At 39.1% G+C, this 19150-nt stretch overlaps 1 protein-coding gene across 2 annotated transcripts in view; it reads left to right on the forward strand.

The window, feature by feature from the left end:
- Nucleotides 1–504: 504 nt before the first annotated feature.
- ZCCHC2 (zinc finger CCHC-type containing 2) overlaps nt 505–19150 on the forward strand; it is a 35613-nt gene continuing 16967 nt past the window's right edge. For both annotated transcript variants that reach the window (XM_007429880.4, XM_007429879.4), the window contains exons 1-7: nt 505–1798; nt 7763–7868; nt 8528–8604; nt 10167–10238; nt 14698–14810; nt 17532–17626; nt 18919–19002. In XM_007429880.4, coding sequence (XP_007429942.2) covers nt 788–1798; nt 7763–7868; nt 8528–8604; nt 10167–10238; nt 14698–14810; nt 17532–17626; nt 18919–19002 — 1558 coding nt within the window. In that variant the 5' untranslated portion in view covers nt 505–787. The remainder of the gene's footprint in view (nt 1799–7762; nt 7869–8527; nt 8605–10166; nt 10239–14697; nt 14811–17531; nt 17627–18918; nt 19003–19150) is intronic.

Below are 19150 nucleotides of genomic sequence, written 5' to 3' on the forward strand. Positions count from 1 at the left end.
GGGGAAAGTGACTGCTATATATACTATATTGAGAGTCTGGAGGAAAGGTATGATTTAAATTTAATAAATAAATCCGACCACCCCATCTCCCAGTAAGCAGGAACAGCACTGCAGCCTCTATAATACACCGATGAATTATGAAACATATTTCAGTTTTGCCCCCTAATCGTATGATGGTTACGAATATAGGCTGCACAGTAGCCACAGCCGATAACCAACATGAGATGACTAGACGGCGTAGTGCTTTGCTAGGGCCAGCGGGAAGCTCGCCGCCACGGCCGCGAAAACTCCCGAAGGCTCTCAGAACTACGCGAAGTGACGCAACTGGCGAACTTGCCCCCTGATTGGCTGGCGCGGAATGTTCCACTTCGATCGTCCCCTCTTGCCTATTTGACCGACCCCCCCCGTTCCACTCTCCCCGTGCCCCCTCCCTTCACGCTCTTCTTCGCCCGGGTCAAAAGGAGGATTGAAGCGGCGTTCGGGACCTGCGCAGTCCGGCCACCCTCCCTCTCGCTCGTTAGTCCCGCGCGCAAGGTCTCTACGCGCTGCTTCAGCGGCTGACAGGAACAGCGGCCGCCATTGTCGTCATCGTCTCCTCTCCGGCCAGCGCCGTTGCAAGGTTCCCCCCTCCCGCCGCCCTTCCTCAGCTCGAATCAGGGCTTCCTCTCTGAAGGGGGGCGGGGGGGGAGGCGATGAACGGCGGCGGCTGCGGCGGCTCTTGACCACCACGGTGGCGGCGCTGATCCCGCCCCATTCACGCCCTTTCCCGGCCTCCTCCGTCTCGAGGATGCTGAAGATGAAGCTGCCGGTAAAGCAGCCGCAGCAACGGCAAACGATGAGCCGTAAAAGGGCGGAGGAAGACGACGCGGGAGCGGCCGTGGCCGCCGGAGTCCCGCTGAGGGCCCACGGCAGCTGCGGGGGCGGAGGCCTACCCCATCACCCGCCTCGCAGCGAGGCTGGAGCCGGGGCGATGGTGGCCCCGGGGGCCGGCGGGTCTTCGCCGCCGCTGCTCCGCTGCCTTTGCGGCTGCTCGGCCGGAGGGGCCCGCGAAGCAGTCTACGAGTGGTTCGGCCTGGCCCTGGGCTCGGCTCAGCGGCTGGAGTTCGCGGTAGGGCTGCTCGACTTGCTCAACCCGTTGGAGCTGCGCTTCCTGGGCTCCTGCCTGGAAGAGCTGGCCCGAAAGGACTACCATTGCCTGCGAGACTCGGAGGCCAAAGCTAACGGCGGTGGCGTTGCGTCGGGAACCGCCGACGCCGCCCCGGCGGGGAGCAATTCCGCTGCGGCCGGGGGCAGCCGAGAGCAGCAGCAGCTTCTCACGGCGCCGCCGCCGCCGCCGTCTTCTCCTCCCGGGGCTGCGGCGGCTGGTTCCCCCCCTCCGGCGACTCCTCTCCTCGCGCTCGGCGGCAGCGACTTCCGCGACCCCGCGGTGCGCTCCAAGCTCATCGTTTATTTGGCGCTCCTGGGGTCCGAGAACCGCGAGGCTGCCAGCCGCTTGCATCGCCTGCTGCCCCATGTGGACTCCATCTTGCAGAGCTGCCGATCGCTCGGGCCCTTGCGCCCGGGGAGGAAAGGAGGCGAAGAGGAGGAGGCCGCCTTAGCTGGGCCTGAGGCGGCGGCGGCGGAGGGCCTGGGTCTGGTGGCGCAAGAAGAGCTGTTACTCCTGTTCACCATGGCGTCTCTGCACCCTGCCTTCTCTTTCCATCAGAGGGTCACACTCAGGGAGCACTTGGAGCGGTTGCGGAGAGCCCTCTGCCGGGATGAAGACGACGCGGAGGGGTTCACTTGCCATGGGTCTCGGGTAAGGGCATCCCTTCCGCATTCACACCTCTCTGTCTCTGATTTAATCAGTAGTCGAATGGAGTCTTTCAGGAAGTATCTGCTTCTACCTGCTCTAATAAACTCTTAGAAAACTTGCTCACGTGACATAATATGTCACACACACATATACACACACACATTTTTCTCAAGATACTTTGATATACAGCTCCCATCTTAGCAGCACTATCTAAGGGACCATGGGAGCTGTAATCCAGCATATCTAGAAGAAGCTAGTTTGAGGAAGGCTAGTATGTAGAGTAATATCATCAGCTAAAGGCTGTTTCTCATTCTTCTCCAACTAGCCCTTTGGTTACATTACCTGTTTGTAAGGTAATGTACAAACAGGATTAGATTGTTTAATAACCTAATTCATTGGTTGGAAGAAACTGGTTCTGTGGGCTGTTCCTCATGACCTGCAATCTGGAGTTGTCTCAGCATCTGTATATGGGGGTCATAAAATGAATAATGCTACCTTCAGCACCTCATACCACAATAAGCTTAGGGGTGGGGACCCATTCTGCTCCACTTGGTCACTTGAGGTTACTGTGGGCATGCCCCCTCACCTCCTGGTCCCTGACCACTCATTTTCAGTTCCATTTGCCTTTTGCATGACCTTGCCAGGCCTCTCCCAGTGTATAAAAACAGTAATCACTCTTACAAACCCTGCCAGACCTGACAGCAGATCTCTGGGCTGCCAAAGGTTAGAGTTATGGAAACAGAAGGGGGGGGGGGCTCTAATTGTCAGTTCTTCTGTCCTTTGGATGTGTTCTTTTTTATGTATATAATTTTATTTAAAATTATGATTTAAAAGATAAAAATATTCAAATTAAAAGAATAAAAAGAAAAAATAGAAAAATAGGAAAGAAAGCATAAGAGTATAGTAAAGAAAAAGAAAATAAATATATAAAGAAATGGCTTTCTCCTTCATCACAACAAGTATAAACAATTTTAGTAACTTATCACCTTCTCTTAAAATACAATAAATGATCTCTTCTTCCCATATCCCATCTCTTATCTATAAACAAATCCTTAAAAGGCTCGATGTTTCAGTCTTGATCAGCAAAAGTCCATTAAAGGTTACCAGAGATAACATCTATTTTAACCTTGATCAAATAAACCAACTTTATATTCTTTCCTTTTACTTTTAACAATCTTGATCTTTAGTCCTTTCAAATAATGTCCTAGAACTTGATTTCTTTTCATTTTTTCTTTGTCTTCTCACAAAATTCTTCAAAGCTTTAACAAGCCTCCTTTGTAAATCCAATATAGAAAAATAATCCAGGTCACTCTCTTGGTTTGTTATTTGTATATCCCTTCTAATTATTAAGACATCAGCCAGCTGCTTTTGTATGTCCAAAGTAGCATTTTTTTTTTCCATGTCATTCTTGTAGCCTATGATTTTTAAATCCACTTTAGATCAGTCTCAATCTTGCCAGATATAACTTGTTCTTCTTCCATAACATCTTTTAAATGCAGTCTAGCTATAGAGGCAGATACTCTTAAAATTAACTTCTGAGTCCATTGTTCAAAAATATCGTTCAGTATGTCAAATGTTAAAATATTTTGCTTCATTCTGTATGAGTGAGTCAAATTTAAGTGTTCTTCTACTTTAACTGTAATCTTTAATTCCTTCTGGTTCCCTCTAGTGTCCAGCCTTCCAGGTCTCATCCTATCAAATTTTTTAAAGATAATTTTAAAAAAGCAAAAGCATTTTCCCATGGGAGGGATTCTTACGGTTAATTCCAAACAATTAAATCTATCTGGACCCGTAGTCTGTCTGTAACTTTCCAAAATCAAAATTCTAACCACCCCTTTACTGTTTATTCCAAAAGAATAATTCCTTAAACTTGTATTTAAAACTTCTTTTGCTAAGAATTGGAGGAAACTCACCCAGTACTATAAAATTTGTCAATCCAGAGGTTCCTAATAGCTGAAAAGCAATTAACAAGCAATTTCCAAAAATGTTTAGAAAAGGAAGTATGCGAACCCAGTGCCTTCTTAAAGGCAACAACCGTGGTTTGAGCAAGATGGCTATTCCCTCGTCTCCTAGAGCTCTAAACCCGCCAGAGAGTGCTGGGTTGCGGTCTCCCCATGAGCAACTGTCTGAGCACTTGTGAGCGATCTCAAGTCCTCTCCTTGGCCATAGAGGAATTATGAAGAGCGGGTCTACTCGCTGGCTCTTCATTCCGCCATGGTTGTTAGCTCACTTTTAGTGGAGCCATCTTCAGTTCGTAATTTCTTTAGTTTCTTTTTAGATTTTTTTATCCCACCTTTATTATTTTTATTAACAAGTCAAGGCACCAAACATATCTAATATTCCTTCCTCCTCCTATTTTCCCCACAATAACAGCCTTGTAAGATGAATTGGGCTGAGGGAGAGTGACTGGCTGAAGATCACCCACTGGCTTTCATGCCTAAGGCAGGACGAGAACTTACAGTCTCCTGGTTTCTAGTTCTTCCTTGGGATGTGTTCTAAGGATTTGGAGTATTGCTAGGGAAGGGAAGTTGAGGGGAAGCAACTCTTTTAGCTGCCACCCATCAGGGCAAAGGTGCTCCTTCTGGACACATATTGAAAATGCATCCCTGCCCATAGATTAGCTGCTGCAGCACTTAACCTGCAATGGGTGGCAGTTTTACTGGAGGCGAATAAAGGAAGGCTTGTCCTCTGTCAGTTCTCCATTCCATTGAAGTTCACCTGCTTCTCTCTTCTGAAACTCCTGCCACTCATGTTGTGGTGCCTATTTACCCATTATCTGTTCTTTAGTCAGCACCCTTGCAGTAAAGTTTCCGTCTTCTCTTAGAATGTGCTACAGTGAAGTGTCCACCCAACTCTAGAAATTAGGTACTGGAGTGCCTAATCAGCAGGAAGGATGAGTTTTGGCTAAAGAGCCATTTAAACATTTCTCTTCCCCAGTGGGAACAAAAATGGCTGTTTAATCATTACCCCCTTAGGAAAAAGGTATCCTGCATGGATTAGCCACTACAGTATTTAATGGGTGATGAAAGAAATAATGGCAAAGGAAGTATTTTCCTCTCCTTGTTTTTCATGCAAGCAGAACCTCTATTTTGCTTTATTGTTGAGGGAGAATAGTGGTCAGAATATTTTTGTAGTCAAGATATCGTTAAGCTGGAATACCTTTCTTCTGGCTACTACACTGTAGAACATCACTTTAATCCTGTCATGCAGAAGAACCTAGTAATGGCTTTGTTGCTTATGTTTTTGATACTGTAGAGTAGTTAAAGTAAATATGGGAGCTTTCAATATCTGTTGATTACAAGTTGGGTGGATGTGTATTTGCTATTTCATATTTTTTAAAGAAAAAAAAGCTAAAAGTCAGCTTGATGTATTCCTACACATTTGGAAATAGGGGAAATTTTTATTGTTGCTTTTCAGAGCTTTCATAAATTACCATTGTCTTTTAAAGAAACATGTTCATTTCAGGGTAACATTTCCGATGAATAAATCTGGTGTCCTTTCATAAAAATAAAAAGTCGATACCCTTTTTCATTTATTTGATAAGTGTCTTAGAAGCTTGTTATTTATTTATTAGTTTTATATGGCTGCTCATCTCACATAATATGATTCTGGTTAGCTCATACATTGAAAACATCAATGCAATAAGAAAATAAATAGAAACACATAGGAAAGCAAAAAGAAAAAGAAAAATGGCCACCAAGTATAAAACCAGCCAAAAACAAATGCATATAACTCATGAGCAAAATCACCTCCTAACTCCAACACCTGAAAGAAAAGCCAGTCTTAAGGGGTTTATAGAAGGCCAGTAGGGTTGGTGCTAATCTAATCTCAAGAGGAATGATGTTCCAAAGGGCAGGTACTGCTATAGACAAGACATGTTCCTAGGCCTTGCCAGGTGACACCCTTCGGCCAGATCTACCCCTTTTGTAGATAGAGACAGAATGTCTCTCAAGTATCCCATTTCCATGGCATGATGATGTCAGGCTTATAAATACTTCAGATAGACATTTTTGGGCTTTTGATCATGAAATTAAGAAATTTGGTCAGTTATCATATGTAGACTGATCATAAAGTAAGAATATAAAAAAGAGCTCAGGCTTATTTTAGAAAATACCCTAAAGCAAAATTGTCATTACCACACCTTCTCTTTGGGAATAAATATGGAAAAGATGTTTATGGGAAAATACAGTAGAAATCTATTGCATTCTTGCAGACTTGTTATTCTTATTAATGCCCTGTTGATCTGTGTAAGTGGCTAGATGTTGATGGTTGACTTAATCTTTATCTCCCCTTTCCCTTCCTCCTCTTACTCTCCAAAAGTCACATTTTTTTTAAGGAAACGTAGTGACCACATTTCAGTTGTTGCAGGGTCATAGATGGAAAGACCCACAACTAGAAAGACCTTCATTTTGCCAACTCTAATTGCTTTGTGGTTACATTGGGCTGGGAATTTCTTACCCTTATTCTAATGCAGTGTTTTTTAAGGTATGGTCTGAGGACCCCTGGGAATCCCCCAAGACCCCCTCAGGTCTGTGAAATCAAAGTTATTTGCCAGCCTATGTTGAAAAATAATACAATATTAAAATCCCATCAAACAATCATGAGAAGAGTAGCAGTAGCAAATGCATAAATTTTAATATGTGTGATGGACTGGAATGGAGGAAGGGGGGTGAAAACGGTGCTCTTGTCTCCAGAGCAACGCTCTGGAGATAAGCGGAAGAAGCTGGCGCATCCCTAAACATTCCAGAAGATAGTGAATAGCTGTGACTGGGAACTAGTGGTCAGTCTGAGAAGATTCCTGTAAACAGGCGCTGGCTAATAAACGCTGCTGATTGAACCTGCATGGTCTCCAGGAGTTCTTTGGGCTAGGCCTGACAATATGGTAAATATTGCTAAATGTAACCCATACAAGCAAAAGCTCTTTTGGGGTTCTCCATAATTTTTAAAAGTGGGAAGGGGTCCTGAGGGAAAAAGGTTTATGAAACACTGTTCTAATGGATGAAATCTATGTCCAACTATCAGCTATTTTTCTTATTTTGTTATTGTTTTTCCATGTTCGTTTTTCTTTTTGTAGCTTGTGGAACTATAGTATTGCCTAGATGCAATTTGTTTTTATTTTTGTTAAGCATTTTAAAGAAATCCATATATTGTGTCAGTACCAGCTGGCTGATCTTATCAGATTTACTTGGATTCCTATACCTTTGATTTGGAAGTTGCAAAATTAAATTTAACATCTTTTAACAGATGTTAAAAGATCAAAACACCTGTGCACATGCTTACATGAACAAGAAGTGATAAGCATTGCTGCTGTCAAAGCTACCAACACCCACAAACCATCGAGATGAAGTAGTATGAAACACCACATATTTGGAGATCTGTAGTCCATATCATTCTCCCTAAACAAGCCATTCTCGTTAAGAGTAATAATTGAATGAAAGGAAAAATAAATATGGACTGATGACTAATGGATGACAACATGACGTACATGCCTTGTGAAGTTTCTACAGTAGACCATGAATGTTAAAAGCTTCTTCGGGAAAGATAGTTTTGTGTACCTTAAGTCAACCTCATAGGTGTTTTTTAGGAAGACAGGCAAAATGCTTAAAATATATGGGGTGTGTTGTCTGTATGTTTTATGTAGTACTGAAGATTAGCGCAGGAAAGCTTTCATTTTTTTTTCTATAAATGCTTTTTTAATATACTTCCAATATAGTAGAAAAGAAAGGTATTGAATTTGCCATGAACATGGTGTAAGCTGTAAACTTAGTTTAAAGCTTTTGGGTGACTTTGGCAACATTCCAACTTATTTCATCTTAACTTTGTGGAATGCAAGTAGGGAGAGAAAAATATCTGAAACTTTGAGATTACAGTATACTTTTATTTGAGTTAATGCATTTTGATTTTCTGTATCGCTAAAAGTGATCACATTTATATGTAACACTCTGATTTTTCTTTCCTTCAATTTAGAACTTTTCCCATAACTGCATGCCAACAAGTGAGAGCAGTTTACTTGAACAAAGGGCAGCAGTTCATGATAAACTTATGGGGGCCGCTCACAGATCACAGCAAGAAGGTATATAGATGGAATCTTATGTCTTGGGAAGCTTGACTTCTAGGAAAATTGTTTTTAATTTTGTATCATTGCAAACTAGCTGTGATAAGCATACTACCACTGCCTGGTAAGTTTGTAGGTGTCCAGGTTTCCTTCCATCTTTGTACCTGGAGAAATGAGTGGGAATGTTCAAGAATAACTATTGATTAGTAAAGCATTCCGTAACTCTTTTGGAGGACAGAAGTAGACGTAAAATTCATGTACTTTGTATTTGTTTGCATTGTACAATTTGTGCAAACTATATCAGGGACAATATACATTTAGTAACTGTATCTAGTAGCTGTATCTAGTCTTACATGAGAGAACTTTCATTCCACGTGCTCAAATTGGCTTCAAACACTTGGCGCGCTCAGAGCAATTATGGGGTGGATAACGATGGGGGGAAGACGATCAGTGCAGGGACACAATTGATTATAGTCCATTGGTTTGACTGTATAATGATGGTATTATAAAACTGAATGGCTAAAAGCAAACTGATGTGCCATTAATCTCTTGAAATTTTATTAAAAATCTAGATTTCCAGTAATAGTGACAAGATGGCCTTACAAGTGACAAACTTATATTAACTCTTAAACGGCACTGTGAATTACTGAACGCTGTCTTGTTTTGGTTATTTTCAGCTGTACACATTCAGAAAATAATGCTGAAGGGAATACCTAGGAAAAGATCTGATAAACATTTGGAGTATACTTTCAAAGTAAGTTATCTATCTGAAGGCTGTATATCTCTATAATGCTGTTTAAAGTTACATGGGATCTGAAATATTGGTATGTGCACTGCATTAGTCATAATGGTAAATCATACTTTAGCACCATGATTAAAAAGGAGCCTGTTCAAATGCTGGGCCTGCATGCTCCCCACTTTCCTTTCCACATAACTGGAAATAGAAATAAAACAATGTCCCTGAATAATGACATTAAATACAAATAATAGATGATACAATACATATTTTGTTTTTTAATAAGAACTTTATTAAGTTATAAAAAGCATAAAGATAAACGCAAACAATAACTAATAATCAAAGAGAGAAGTAGAGAACAAGAGAGTTAGAGATAAAGAAAGAATACAAAAGTGATGGAAAATAAAGGGAAGAAAGGAAAAATTACCAAAAGTATGACTTCCGACTTCTTTTACAACAGATATAGATAAATCATATAGTAACCTCTTACTCTAAAACTACATCTTAACATATTTTGTATAACCTATTATTTTAACTAATCAACAAAGCCATATATCATAATTTCATTTTTTTCCTGTCTCCTGCAAAAAGTCCAAAAGGGACTTCCAATTGGCATTAAAGTTAGTCAATGTTTTTTCTCTAAACAAAGCTGTCAATTTTGCCATCTCTAACTCCATCATCTTCACAATTCACTCTTCATTGTGGGTAATGTCAAATCTTTCCACCTTTGAGCATATAAAAGTCTAGCTGCAGTTATATATAAAAACAAAGATCCATGAGCTTTTTCCAGTTGTTTGTTCATCAGTTGCAGAAGGAAAGTCTCTGGTTTTAACTGTATATTAACTTTCAAAATCTTCTGAATTAATATATGAATTTGGATCCAAAATTTTTTAGCCTTATTACATGTCCACCAAAGATGATAAAAAGTCTCTTCTTGTTGTTCATATTTCCAACATATGTGGGAAACCCCTTTGTACATTTTTGATAATCTTTCTGGAGACAAATACCATCTATACATCATTTTATAAAAATTCTCCTTCAAATTATAACACAGTGTAAATTCTAACCCTTTCATCCACATATTTTCCCATTGTTCCATTTATATATTATGTCTTAAGTTTACCCATTAAAATTAAATGTGGGGAGATTTAGGACCAGTAAATAATGAATGGATAAGCTGTGGAATTTTTTATCATAAGATACAGTGATGATCACTAGTAGAAATAATTCTAAAAGGAGAATAGATAAACTCATGGGGGTTTTAAATGTAGTTCACTGCCTCTGCAAACATGGCCTAAGGTTAACAATAATCTCTGAAATTAGCATAGCTGCTTGAGATCAGCAGCAGAGAAAGGGTGTTGCACTCCTGTCCCTGTTTATGAGCTTCCTCAATGTATCTGGTTGGTCATTTTGTGTAATAGACTGCTGGACTAAACGAGCTACTGACCGGAATCAGAAGGGGTTTCTTAATTTCTCTTGCTTTTTCTTTCTAAAATCTGTCTTAGTTACTTAGTGTTTGAGTATGAAATATATTAGTTTTGTAGAAACTGAACTCTAATTTTTTTTTCTTTCTTATTCAGGTAATCTGGTCTGACCATTCTGTATCCTGTGTAACAAAAACACACCAGGAACTACAAGAATTTCTCTTAAAAGTAAGTATTCAAAAGACTGTGTAATAAAGCTACATAGCATGATGTTTTACTTCAAATTACAATGGTAGATTGCACTTTTGATATGTAAAGTTGACCTGAAAATCTGCTAATCTGTCAAGAATTATTCATGTATTCAGTTTCTAGATGAATATACACAGGTATTACTATTTCTTATGAAATACTAACCATGTTGTTATGATTGCTTAGGAAGCAATAAATTGTTTCTAGTGATATTATTCAAACAGTACAAATATTATTCTATTTGCAGAAATCCTTTTCTTCACCCTTGTGCAAGTACCAAATCTAATATTTTGATTCCACTTGAGCAAGTTATGCACACAACTCTATAATTTCATGAGGGTTGGTGTTTGTGCTGATTTTGAAGAGGTTTTTTTTTTTTAATAACCTGTCAGTGGCATGTTGGGCCAATTGGCAAATGAGTTAAATGTGCACTATTGAGACTCTACTTCTTACCTCCCTCCATTAATAAAATTGACCATTTAACTTCTTTTTGTTTTTCTAAAAAGTTAACAATCTGTAATTGGACAGGTCCTCTTATTCCATGGCTGCTAATTTACTTGAGCATCTTTGAAGAACAACGTTGTCAAATATGTTTTTTAAAAAATCAAGTATATATTAATACTTCCAGCCACTTGCCTCTTGGCACTCTTAAAGAATTCTTCAGTATAAGGCTAGTGAGGCAGGATTTACTTGGTCAGAATCCATGTTGATTTAACTTAACTCTTGTTCTATGTGTGTGTTTTTTAATTGGATTACCACATGTACTAATCTCCCTGGAACAGATGTTAAGATGACTGCCCTCTAATTTCCCCAGATCTTCTTTGGTGTCACATTGGCTGCATTCCAGTCCTTTTGTCACTTGAGCCCAGTTTGAGGGCCAAGATACTTATTTTTACTAGGAAGTCAGCACTTTTGAATTATTTAAGAATTCTTGGATGGACTCTGGATGTGCGGGTTTGTTATTTGTATTCTCTCAAGATGACTTAGAATTCAGGTAACTATGTTACCTTAGTTTGCTTTTGTTCTTCCAGTCTCCCCTCTCCTGAAATCCCTAACCCTCTCAGTATAGGCTTAGGGATCTGTCCAATATTTTTTGTAGTAAAGATGGATGCAAATAATTCAATAGAAAATATATGTAATATGTATATGTTATATGTAATATATGTAGTGTGTGTGTGTAATAGAAAAGAATAATAGAAGCTATGAGAAGGATACCACTGCCATACCTCAGAAACATCTCAGAAAAAACCAACAGACTAATACAATCACATGGCATCACCATAGCACACAAACCAACTAAAGCTTTCCAAAACATCTTAAGTAAAACAAAAGACCCAGTAGCCCAAAGGGGAAAAAAAACCCAGGAGTCATCTACAACATACAGTTGTAAGGACTGTAACAGCCACTATGTAGGACAGACAGGCAGAAGACTAGCAGAAGGCATCCAGGAACACCAACTAGCAGTCAGAAGACATGATGAAAACTCCTTAATCTCACAACACATGGACAGACTTAACCATAGTTTCAACTGGGAACCTGTCAGCACCCTAGACCAAACTAAATCCAAAAACAGGAGGGAATTCCCAGAAACTTGGTATACAGACAAGTCAGCCATCAACAGGCACATAGAGATAAACAAAATTTACACACCATTCAAAAGAGACGATAAAAAGGAAACAAAAAGACCAGAATACCTCCTCACCAGCAATCAGCACCCAGATAAGCAGGGATTAACACCAGACAAACAGTCAAGCAGTAAACAATACCCTAATCAAGGAACTACCAAGAAAAAAAACACACCCCCTCCAACACTGACAGGGCAAGCTGCTGTATATAAACAGAGAACAAACCCCACTCCCTTCTAGCACTGAAAGTGTTACCTAGTTGGGTAATGAAACGTCTGGAAGAAAACAACCAAGCTCAGAGAACTCCAAGGACTCTACAGATAATTCATTCAGTTTCTCTGCGGTCTTTGTACTGTCTTTGAGCATTCCGTTTACTCTCTCATCTAATGGCACAGCCACTTCCTTTGCTGGTTTTCTGTTTCAAATATATTTTTCAAAGTTCTTACTGATTCCCTTAATATTTTTTGTTGTATGGTCCTCAGATTCTTTGTGGGTGCATGTGTATGTGTACCCTGTTGTCATTTTACACTTCTTCTGACAGAATTTATGTTTTGTTCCTTTTTCTTTTTTCACTGGGACAGGCTTTCCATTTCTTCATATTAAGCCTTCTTAACAGTTAGAGTTTCCTGGACACTACTAGAAAGTCACTTTGGCCTCTTGCTGGAGCTTCAGTTACTGTATTTTGATATAATCTTCAAGTATTACAAAGAGATTTGGCCCCTTTGACTTTTCCTTTCAGCCTTTTTCTTTCACCAGTCCCTTTTTTAAAAACATTTACCCTTTTGTAGCAAATTGCAACTGTGTTGCACTGTGCTGCAGTTTTCCTACTTGCATGGATGCTAAATGCCTTAGCATTAAGGTTATTGTTTCCTGTTGGTTCCTCAACACTTGCATCTTGCACCAGATCATGGTCACAGTCTTGGGATTAAATCTGGTTTAATTTTAAGACCAACCATTCTAAGGAACAGTCATTTAGGGTATCTGAAGATATGCTTTCTTTGTCATGGTCTGAGGATGAATGTACCAACTCTTTGTAAAAATAATTGAAGTTCTCTATTACTACAACTTCTCCTTTGCATTCCTTCTCATTTTCTTACACCATGTTAGGAACATCCTTGGCATTTTGATTAGGTGGGCAATAATATATCCCTAGATTTAATTTACCATGTGAGCAAATATATGCCACCATGGTGATTCTGTGAAGGTATCCAGCTTCCCAATATTTTCTTGTATGTTAGATTCATGATATAAAGAGCAACACCTCCATCTGTGTCTTTCCATGTATTTTCTGTTAGGTTGGATCCAGGAATGACTCTACTCTGTTCTACCTAATTTCTGTTATACCCATTATAACTATGTTCTTGCTTACAATCAGTTACTTAGAATCATCTTGGCTCAGAGATTTACAGCATTGACATAGAAACATCTATATTGTCTTCAAATATTTTTGGTATTAGGTTCAGCTTGTCCTAGAATGTTCTGCTGTCTTAACAAATCTAAATCCATATTGCTGGCTCTAGCACATCACCCATGCAGATCCAAGAGCTTTGCCTGCCTAGCTGGCCCTGCACGTGGAATAAGTAGCATTTCTGAGAACGCTATTTAGCAGTCCTGGAATTCAGTCTGCTACCTAGCAGCCTGGATTTGGCTTCCAGAAGTGACTGACTATATTTTTCAATGTCAGTGGTGGGAAAAGGGAGCAGGTCTTCTGCTTACTATCTAGCAACTTATCTAGACAGTGCATGACATTCACTATATTTGCATCAGTCTGGTAAGTTAGCAAGTGAGGTCACAAATCTATTTATCTATTTTTCTAATGACTGAATTATCTTCAACCAAAACCTCTCCACCTTTCTAAAGAAGTTTCCTTGGTACAAGATGTAGGTTTATAATCCAAAAATTGGATTCCTCCTATAGAAATATCTCTCTTATCCTCAAATGACATCCTTCTCCCCAAGATTCTTGCTTTTCTTGGTAGAAAGGAGGCTGTCATCTTGAGAGTAAGTCAAAGCTACCATCTTGAAGGTGTTATTTACAATCTCTGTGGCACTTATAAATATTTTCAGTCATAAGAGTTGTAAACAGGAATGGACTTGTTTTATGAGAGTCAGGAGCTCATTGCATGATGGATAAAGCCATGACTTATGCCCCAAAGGCAGATAGTCATAAATTTGACATGAGATGTGTATATGTATATGTATATAAATAAAAAAGACCAGGAACCACCCTTTCCCCTGCTGGCTTTTTACCTTCATACTAGTTATTGTTAGTAACTTAGTTTTCTTTTTCTTTAGACAGACCCTGTATTACATTTTTAAAAGAGTTTAGACCCTGGCTTCTTAACATAATCATTAAATTCATCCAAATAAATATTTGGATATCAAATGTCAATGTGCTTTGCCTTGCTAAACTTCCTGTTTCTGTTTTTCCTTCTGTTTGCTTATTCTCATCATGACTTTTAACTGCATCTCCTCTTTTTAAAGAATGCTGGCTGGGTGGGTTTCATCTTTCACTGAATAAAGATTCCATATCCTACTATACAGAATAAAATTCAGTTGACTGTACTACTGGAAACTCTGCATATTGTGATGGCTTCTTCACCTGAAAGGAGTCATGCTGTGTTACTAGCATATACTGGTTAGTTTAAATGAAAATCATTCAAATCATTGTTGATCTGTGTATTTCTAGAATGAAGAAGGGAGTTCTCATTGTGCCAATTAAATTTACAATTAAAACTGCTGGTTCATCTACTCATTTACTTAAGATACATGTTACTTTTTTCTACCAATAATTAATACTGTGCCTTTCACCAGCTTCCAAAGGATCTTTCTTCTGAAGCATTTGACAAGACTATTTTAGCAGCATTAAATCAGGGATTACAGAAACAAGAAGAAAGGAGACATTCAGACTTTGAGCCTATGATAAGGTAAAACTTTTGAGCAACGAATATAGTTATCTTTACTGTAAGGCACAATTTGTCTTGAATTTATCACTTCCTATATTATGTATGTTGTTCAGTTAGAGATCTGAGAAATCAGCTGTCTTATATAGTGTCAGATTTAGTTCATTTACCTCAGGGAAAGGCAATCTACATTTTTCTCAATTCTGTCAGCTCCAACCAATGTGACTAATGACCAGGGATTATGGTAACTATTACTTAAAATACAGCGGGTGTCAGGGTATCTACTCCTGATATTGCCATGTGTATTGAACATAGGAATTTTTTAATGTTGAGCATATTTTGTACCGTTAAGCTATAATCCTTCTCCCTACTCTGCAACTAAGGACCTAAGCATCTTATAACACTTTCTGCACAAAAATCTACAAAATTCCCAATTGTGTGAGGCTATGTCTTCAAAATAATATGCTTATGTGTAGGATCATTCTTGTCCCTGTGTGTGCAGTATGCTGCTAGCATCATAGGTATGTTGGGTGCAACATCCAGATTATACATATGTAGGCATAGGCATTATAGAAAAACTATGGGCCTAAATGGCTCGAGTCATTTAACATCTGAGTAGCTACTATGTCTTTTGGATCATACTATGTTAGGTTTTGTTCACATGGTTTCTGTAATATTTTATTATATAGTGATGCTTAAAAGTTTGTGAACCCTTTTGAATGTTCAATATTTCTGCATAAATATGGCCTAAAATCTGATCTGTTCCCCACACAAGTCCTAAAACTAGATAAAGAAAACCCAATTAAATAAATGAGTAAAAAAACATTATACTTGTTTGTTTATTTGAGGAAAATGATCCAAAGCTACATATTTGTGTGTGGCAAAAGGATGTGAACCTCTAGGATTATCAATTCATTTGAAGGGGAAATTAGGGTCAGGTGTTTCAATCAATGGAATGATAATCAGGGGTGCGTGGGGGGAGGGGAGATCCTGCCTTATTTAAATAACAGAATTCTGGGTATTCACTATCAAAGTCTGATCTTCACGACACAGGTATGAGGAAGTGTGTCATGGCTTGAACAAAGCAGATTTGTGAGGACCTCCAAGAAACAGTTGTTGCTACTCACTAAACTGGAAAAGATTACAGAACTATTTCCAAAGCGTTTGGACTCCACCAGTCCACTGTCAGGCAGATCATGTACAGATGGAGGCAGTTCAACACCATTGTTACCCTCCCCAACCAAGATCACACAAAGAGCAAGGGTTGTAATCCTCTGGGAGGTTTCAAAGAACCCCAGGGTAATGTCTAAGGAACTAAAGGCCTCTCTTGCATTGGCAAATGTCAGTGTTCATGAGAATGCCATCAGGTAAACACTGAACAACAATGGTTTACATGGCAAGGTTGCAAGGAGAAAGCCACTATTCTCCAAAAAGAACATTGCTGCCCATTTAGTTTGTGAAAAACCACATGGATACGCCAGAAGGCTATTGGAAGAATGTTCTGTAGTAGATGAGACCAAAATAGAACTTTTTGTCTTGAATGAAAAGTGCTGTGTTTGGCAAAAGGCAAACACCGCATTCCAGCATGAGAATCTTGCCCCATCTATGAAACATGCTAGTAGCAGTATCATGGTTACTGATACTTTGCTGCCTCTGGACTATGATGGCTTGCCATCATTGATGGAAGTATGAATTCTGAATTGTACCAGCAAATTCTACAGGATAATGTCAGGGTATCTGTAAACTGAAGCTCAAGAGAAAATGGGTCATACAGCAAGACTACAGCCCAGAACACACAACTTGTACAACCAAATAATGGTTTTAGTAGAAGTTAATGTTTTGGAATGGGCAACTCAAAGTCCTGATCTTAATCCTATAGAAATGTGGAAGGACCTGAAGTGGGCAGTTCATGCAAGGAAGCCCACCAGCATCCCTTAGCTGAAGCTGTTCTGTAAGGAGGAATGGGCTAAAATTCCTTCAAGTCGATCAGCCTTCAAGGCCTGATCAACAGTTATCAGAAACATATAGTTGCAGTTATTGCTGGCCGGTGGGGGGGTGCACACTTGTTACTGAAAGCAAAGGTTCACATACTTTTGCCATACACAAATATGTAGCTTTGGGTCATTTTCCTCAATAAATAAATGAACCAAGTATATTTTGACTAGTTTGTTTAATTGGGTTCTTTTTATCTAGTTGTAGGACTTATGTGGACAATAGACCATGTTTTAGTTATGCAGGAACATTGAAAATTCAAAAAGGTTCACAAACTTTTAAGCACCAATGTATCTTTTAGAGTAAGCTTGCCAAGTCAGCTTACCATAAAAACATTAAAAGCTGTTCAATAGTAAGTGCTGAAGTGACACCATTTCAAGAATGTGAAACCATTTATCCCAACGGCCAGAAAGAGGACAAGTATGCCTAGTGAGTGAGCTTGCTTTTTTCCTCCCATCACATAAGGGCCAGTAACATCTTGAATGGGTATGTTGCACATATGTGTTCATCTTTTTAAAGACACACGCGCACACCAGATACTTGTTACTGTGCATATTCAGATGAAGAGTTGGTTTACAGAAGCAGAGTTTGCCTTCCTCCATGTCTTTGCCCAGAATAAGATCTCCTTTCTTTTATTCTCTGTGTATTCGTTTATTTGTGATAGAAATTTAATGAATAGTGTCAGTTCTCTAAGTTAAATTTTAGTCTTAAATGTGTTCCTTGATACAATTAATTTTTCTATATATGTTTTAGGCAACTTTTTGCAAATACTTCCCCAGCTTTCCTCCAGAATCAGAGAGTAAACAACTTCTTTCAGACTCTGTCTTCAGAAGATTTACATGCTCATAGTAAGAAACTCAATTTTTTTATTCTGTTAAGAACTTGTACAGAAGTTTCCTGTGTCTCAGCATACCTGATCCATGTGTCAGTTAAGATTATAGGGACTGAATGTTACATCAAGTTGTTGATCAGATCATTTTTATCAGGTGTTCTTAGTATATTAGTTTCAAGATAGTTACTGTTATGGGTGGCAACTTTTAGTTGTATGTGTTGAAATTAGCTCATGCAACTAATAATTTTCACCTTCTGCTACCCTCTGAACTTCAAAGCATCCTCCTAGCATCACACTTCTGTCAGGTGCAGCATTTGGATTATACATATCATAGGAAATAAAGATATATGTTGGATTATAACAGAAGGGAATTGTGTTGCCTGAAATGATACAGAGATCTGCAGTGAAGAGGAGTGGAAGAGAATGACTGGTTGCACAAACTATCTCCCATTTCCACAGCCATGAAATACAACCCTAAACTTTATACTATTGTAATTGAAGAAAACTGCATATAGACAAGATGCAGAAGTAGTTTAGGTAATTTACTGGATGGTGTGAATTATTTTTCCTAAACTGGATCCACTGTCAATTTAAGCTACAAACTAAGTATGGTACCAACTAATCATGGTATCCAAAATGTGTGTATATCAGCTTGAATGAAAGCGAAGTGAATTAGTAAATTAGGATATATGAAATGAACACTAACGTAATACTTATATAATAATATCTCAACTTCTTATTAGCTTTAGATGCTAATTTATTAGGAAGGCTCCACTCTGTAGCAGCACTTAACTGATATTGTCTGATCTCAAAACGCTAAGCAGGGTCAGCCCTGTTAGTACTTAAGTGGGATACTAGGGAGAAATAACAGTTCTGTAAGGTTGACTAGAAAGTTGGAAAAAATCCAGAAGACGGTGCTGCCAAACCACTTTTGTAGACGAGAAGACTAGGTAGACATGCCTATGAAGTTGACAGGAGATTGACAAAGACTTTTTCTTTCTTTTTATAAGGAACAATTCCACAATTATTGTTGCTGATATACACTGTTTTTTCATTGTAGCATTTTAGTATATATATTTCATTTGGGGAGTCTGTGGATGCTGTTTAGAAGTATGATAAATAGGGTTTTTCTGTGAGCATTGCATTGAATACTGCTAATAGCAGGCATTGATTACTGCTAACAAGAGCTGCTGGAATTCACTTGCCCTAACTTCTGATGTTCTGCGGGTTTTTGTAAGTCCAGTTTGTTGTTCTACTTAAAATTTTAAAATAATTACATTTTATTGTTCAATGGCTGTTACCTTTCAGATAACTTCCAGTCTTCCCTGAAGACATCTAAGATGCCAGAACACTTCAAGGAGGATAGTTCAGAAGCTTCAAGCCAGGAAGAAGGTCAGCATTTGTTCCAAGATGAATGAATGAGAATTTCTTTTTGAGATATATCTTGAGGTCTTTTAGTAATGTATTTTTGCTTTGGAGAGGTATAGTAAATGACACTGGTGTAAGTTAGTCTCTGTTAGATTTCTTTTTCTTTTTTCAT

Source organism: Python bivittatus, unplaced genomic scaffold (genome assembly GCF_059951505.1).
Source record: "Python bivittatus isolate LINGU-HERP-01145 unplaced genomic scaffold, Pbiv_v1 ctg000840_np1212, whole genome shotgun sequence".
In the NCBI taxonomy this organism is placed as follows: Eukaryota; Metazoa; Chordata; class Lepidosauria; order Squamata; family Pythonidae; genus Python; species Python bivittatus.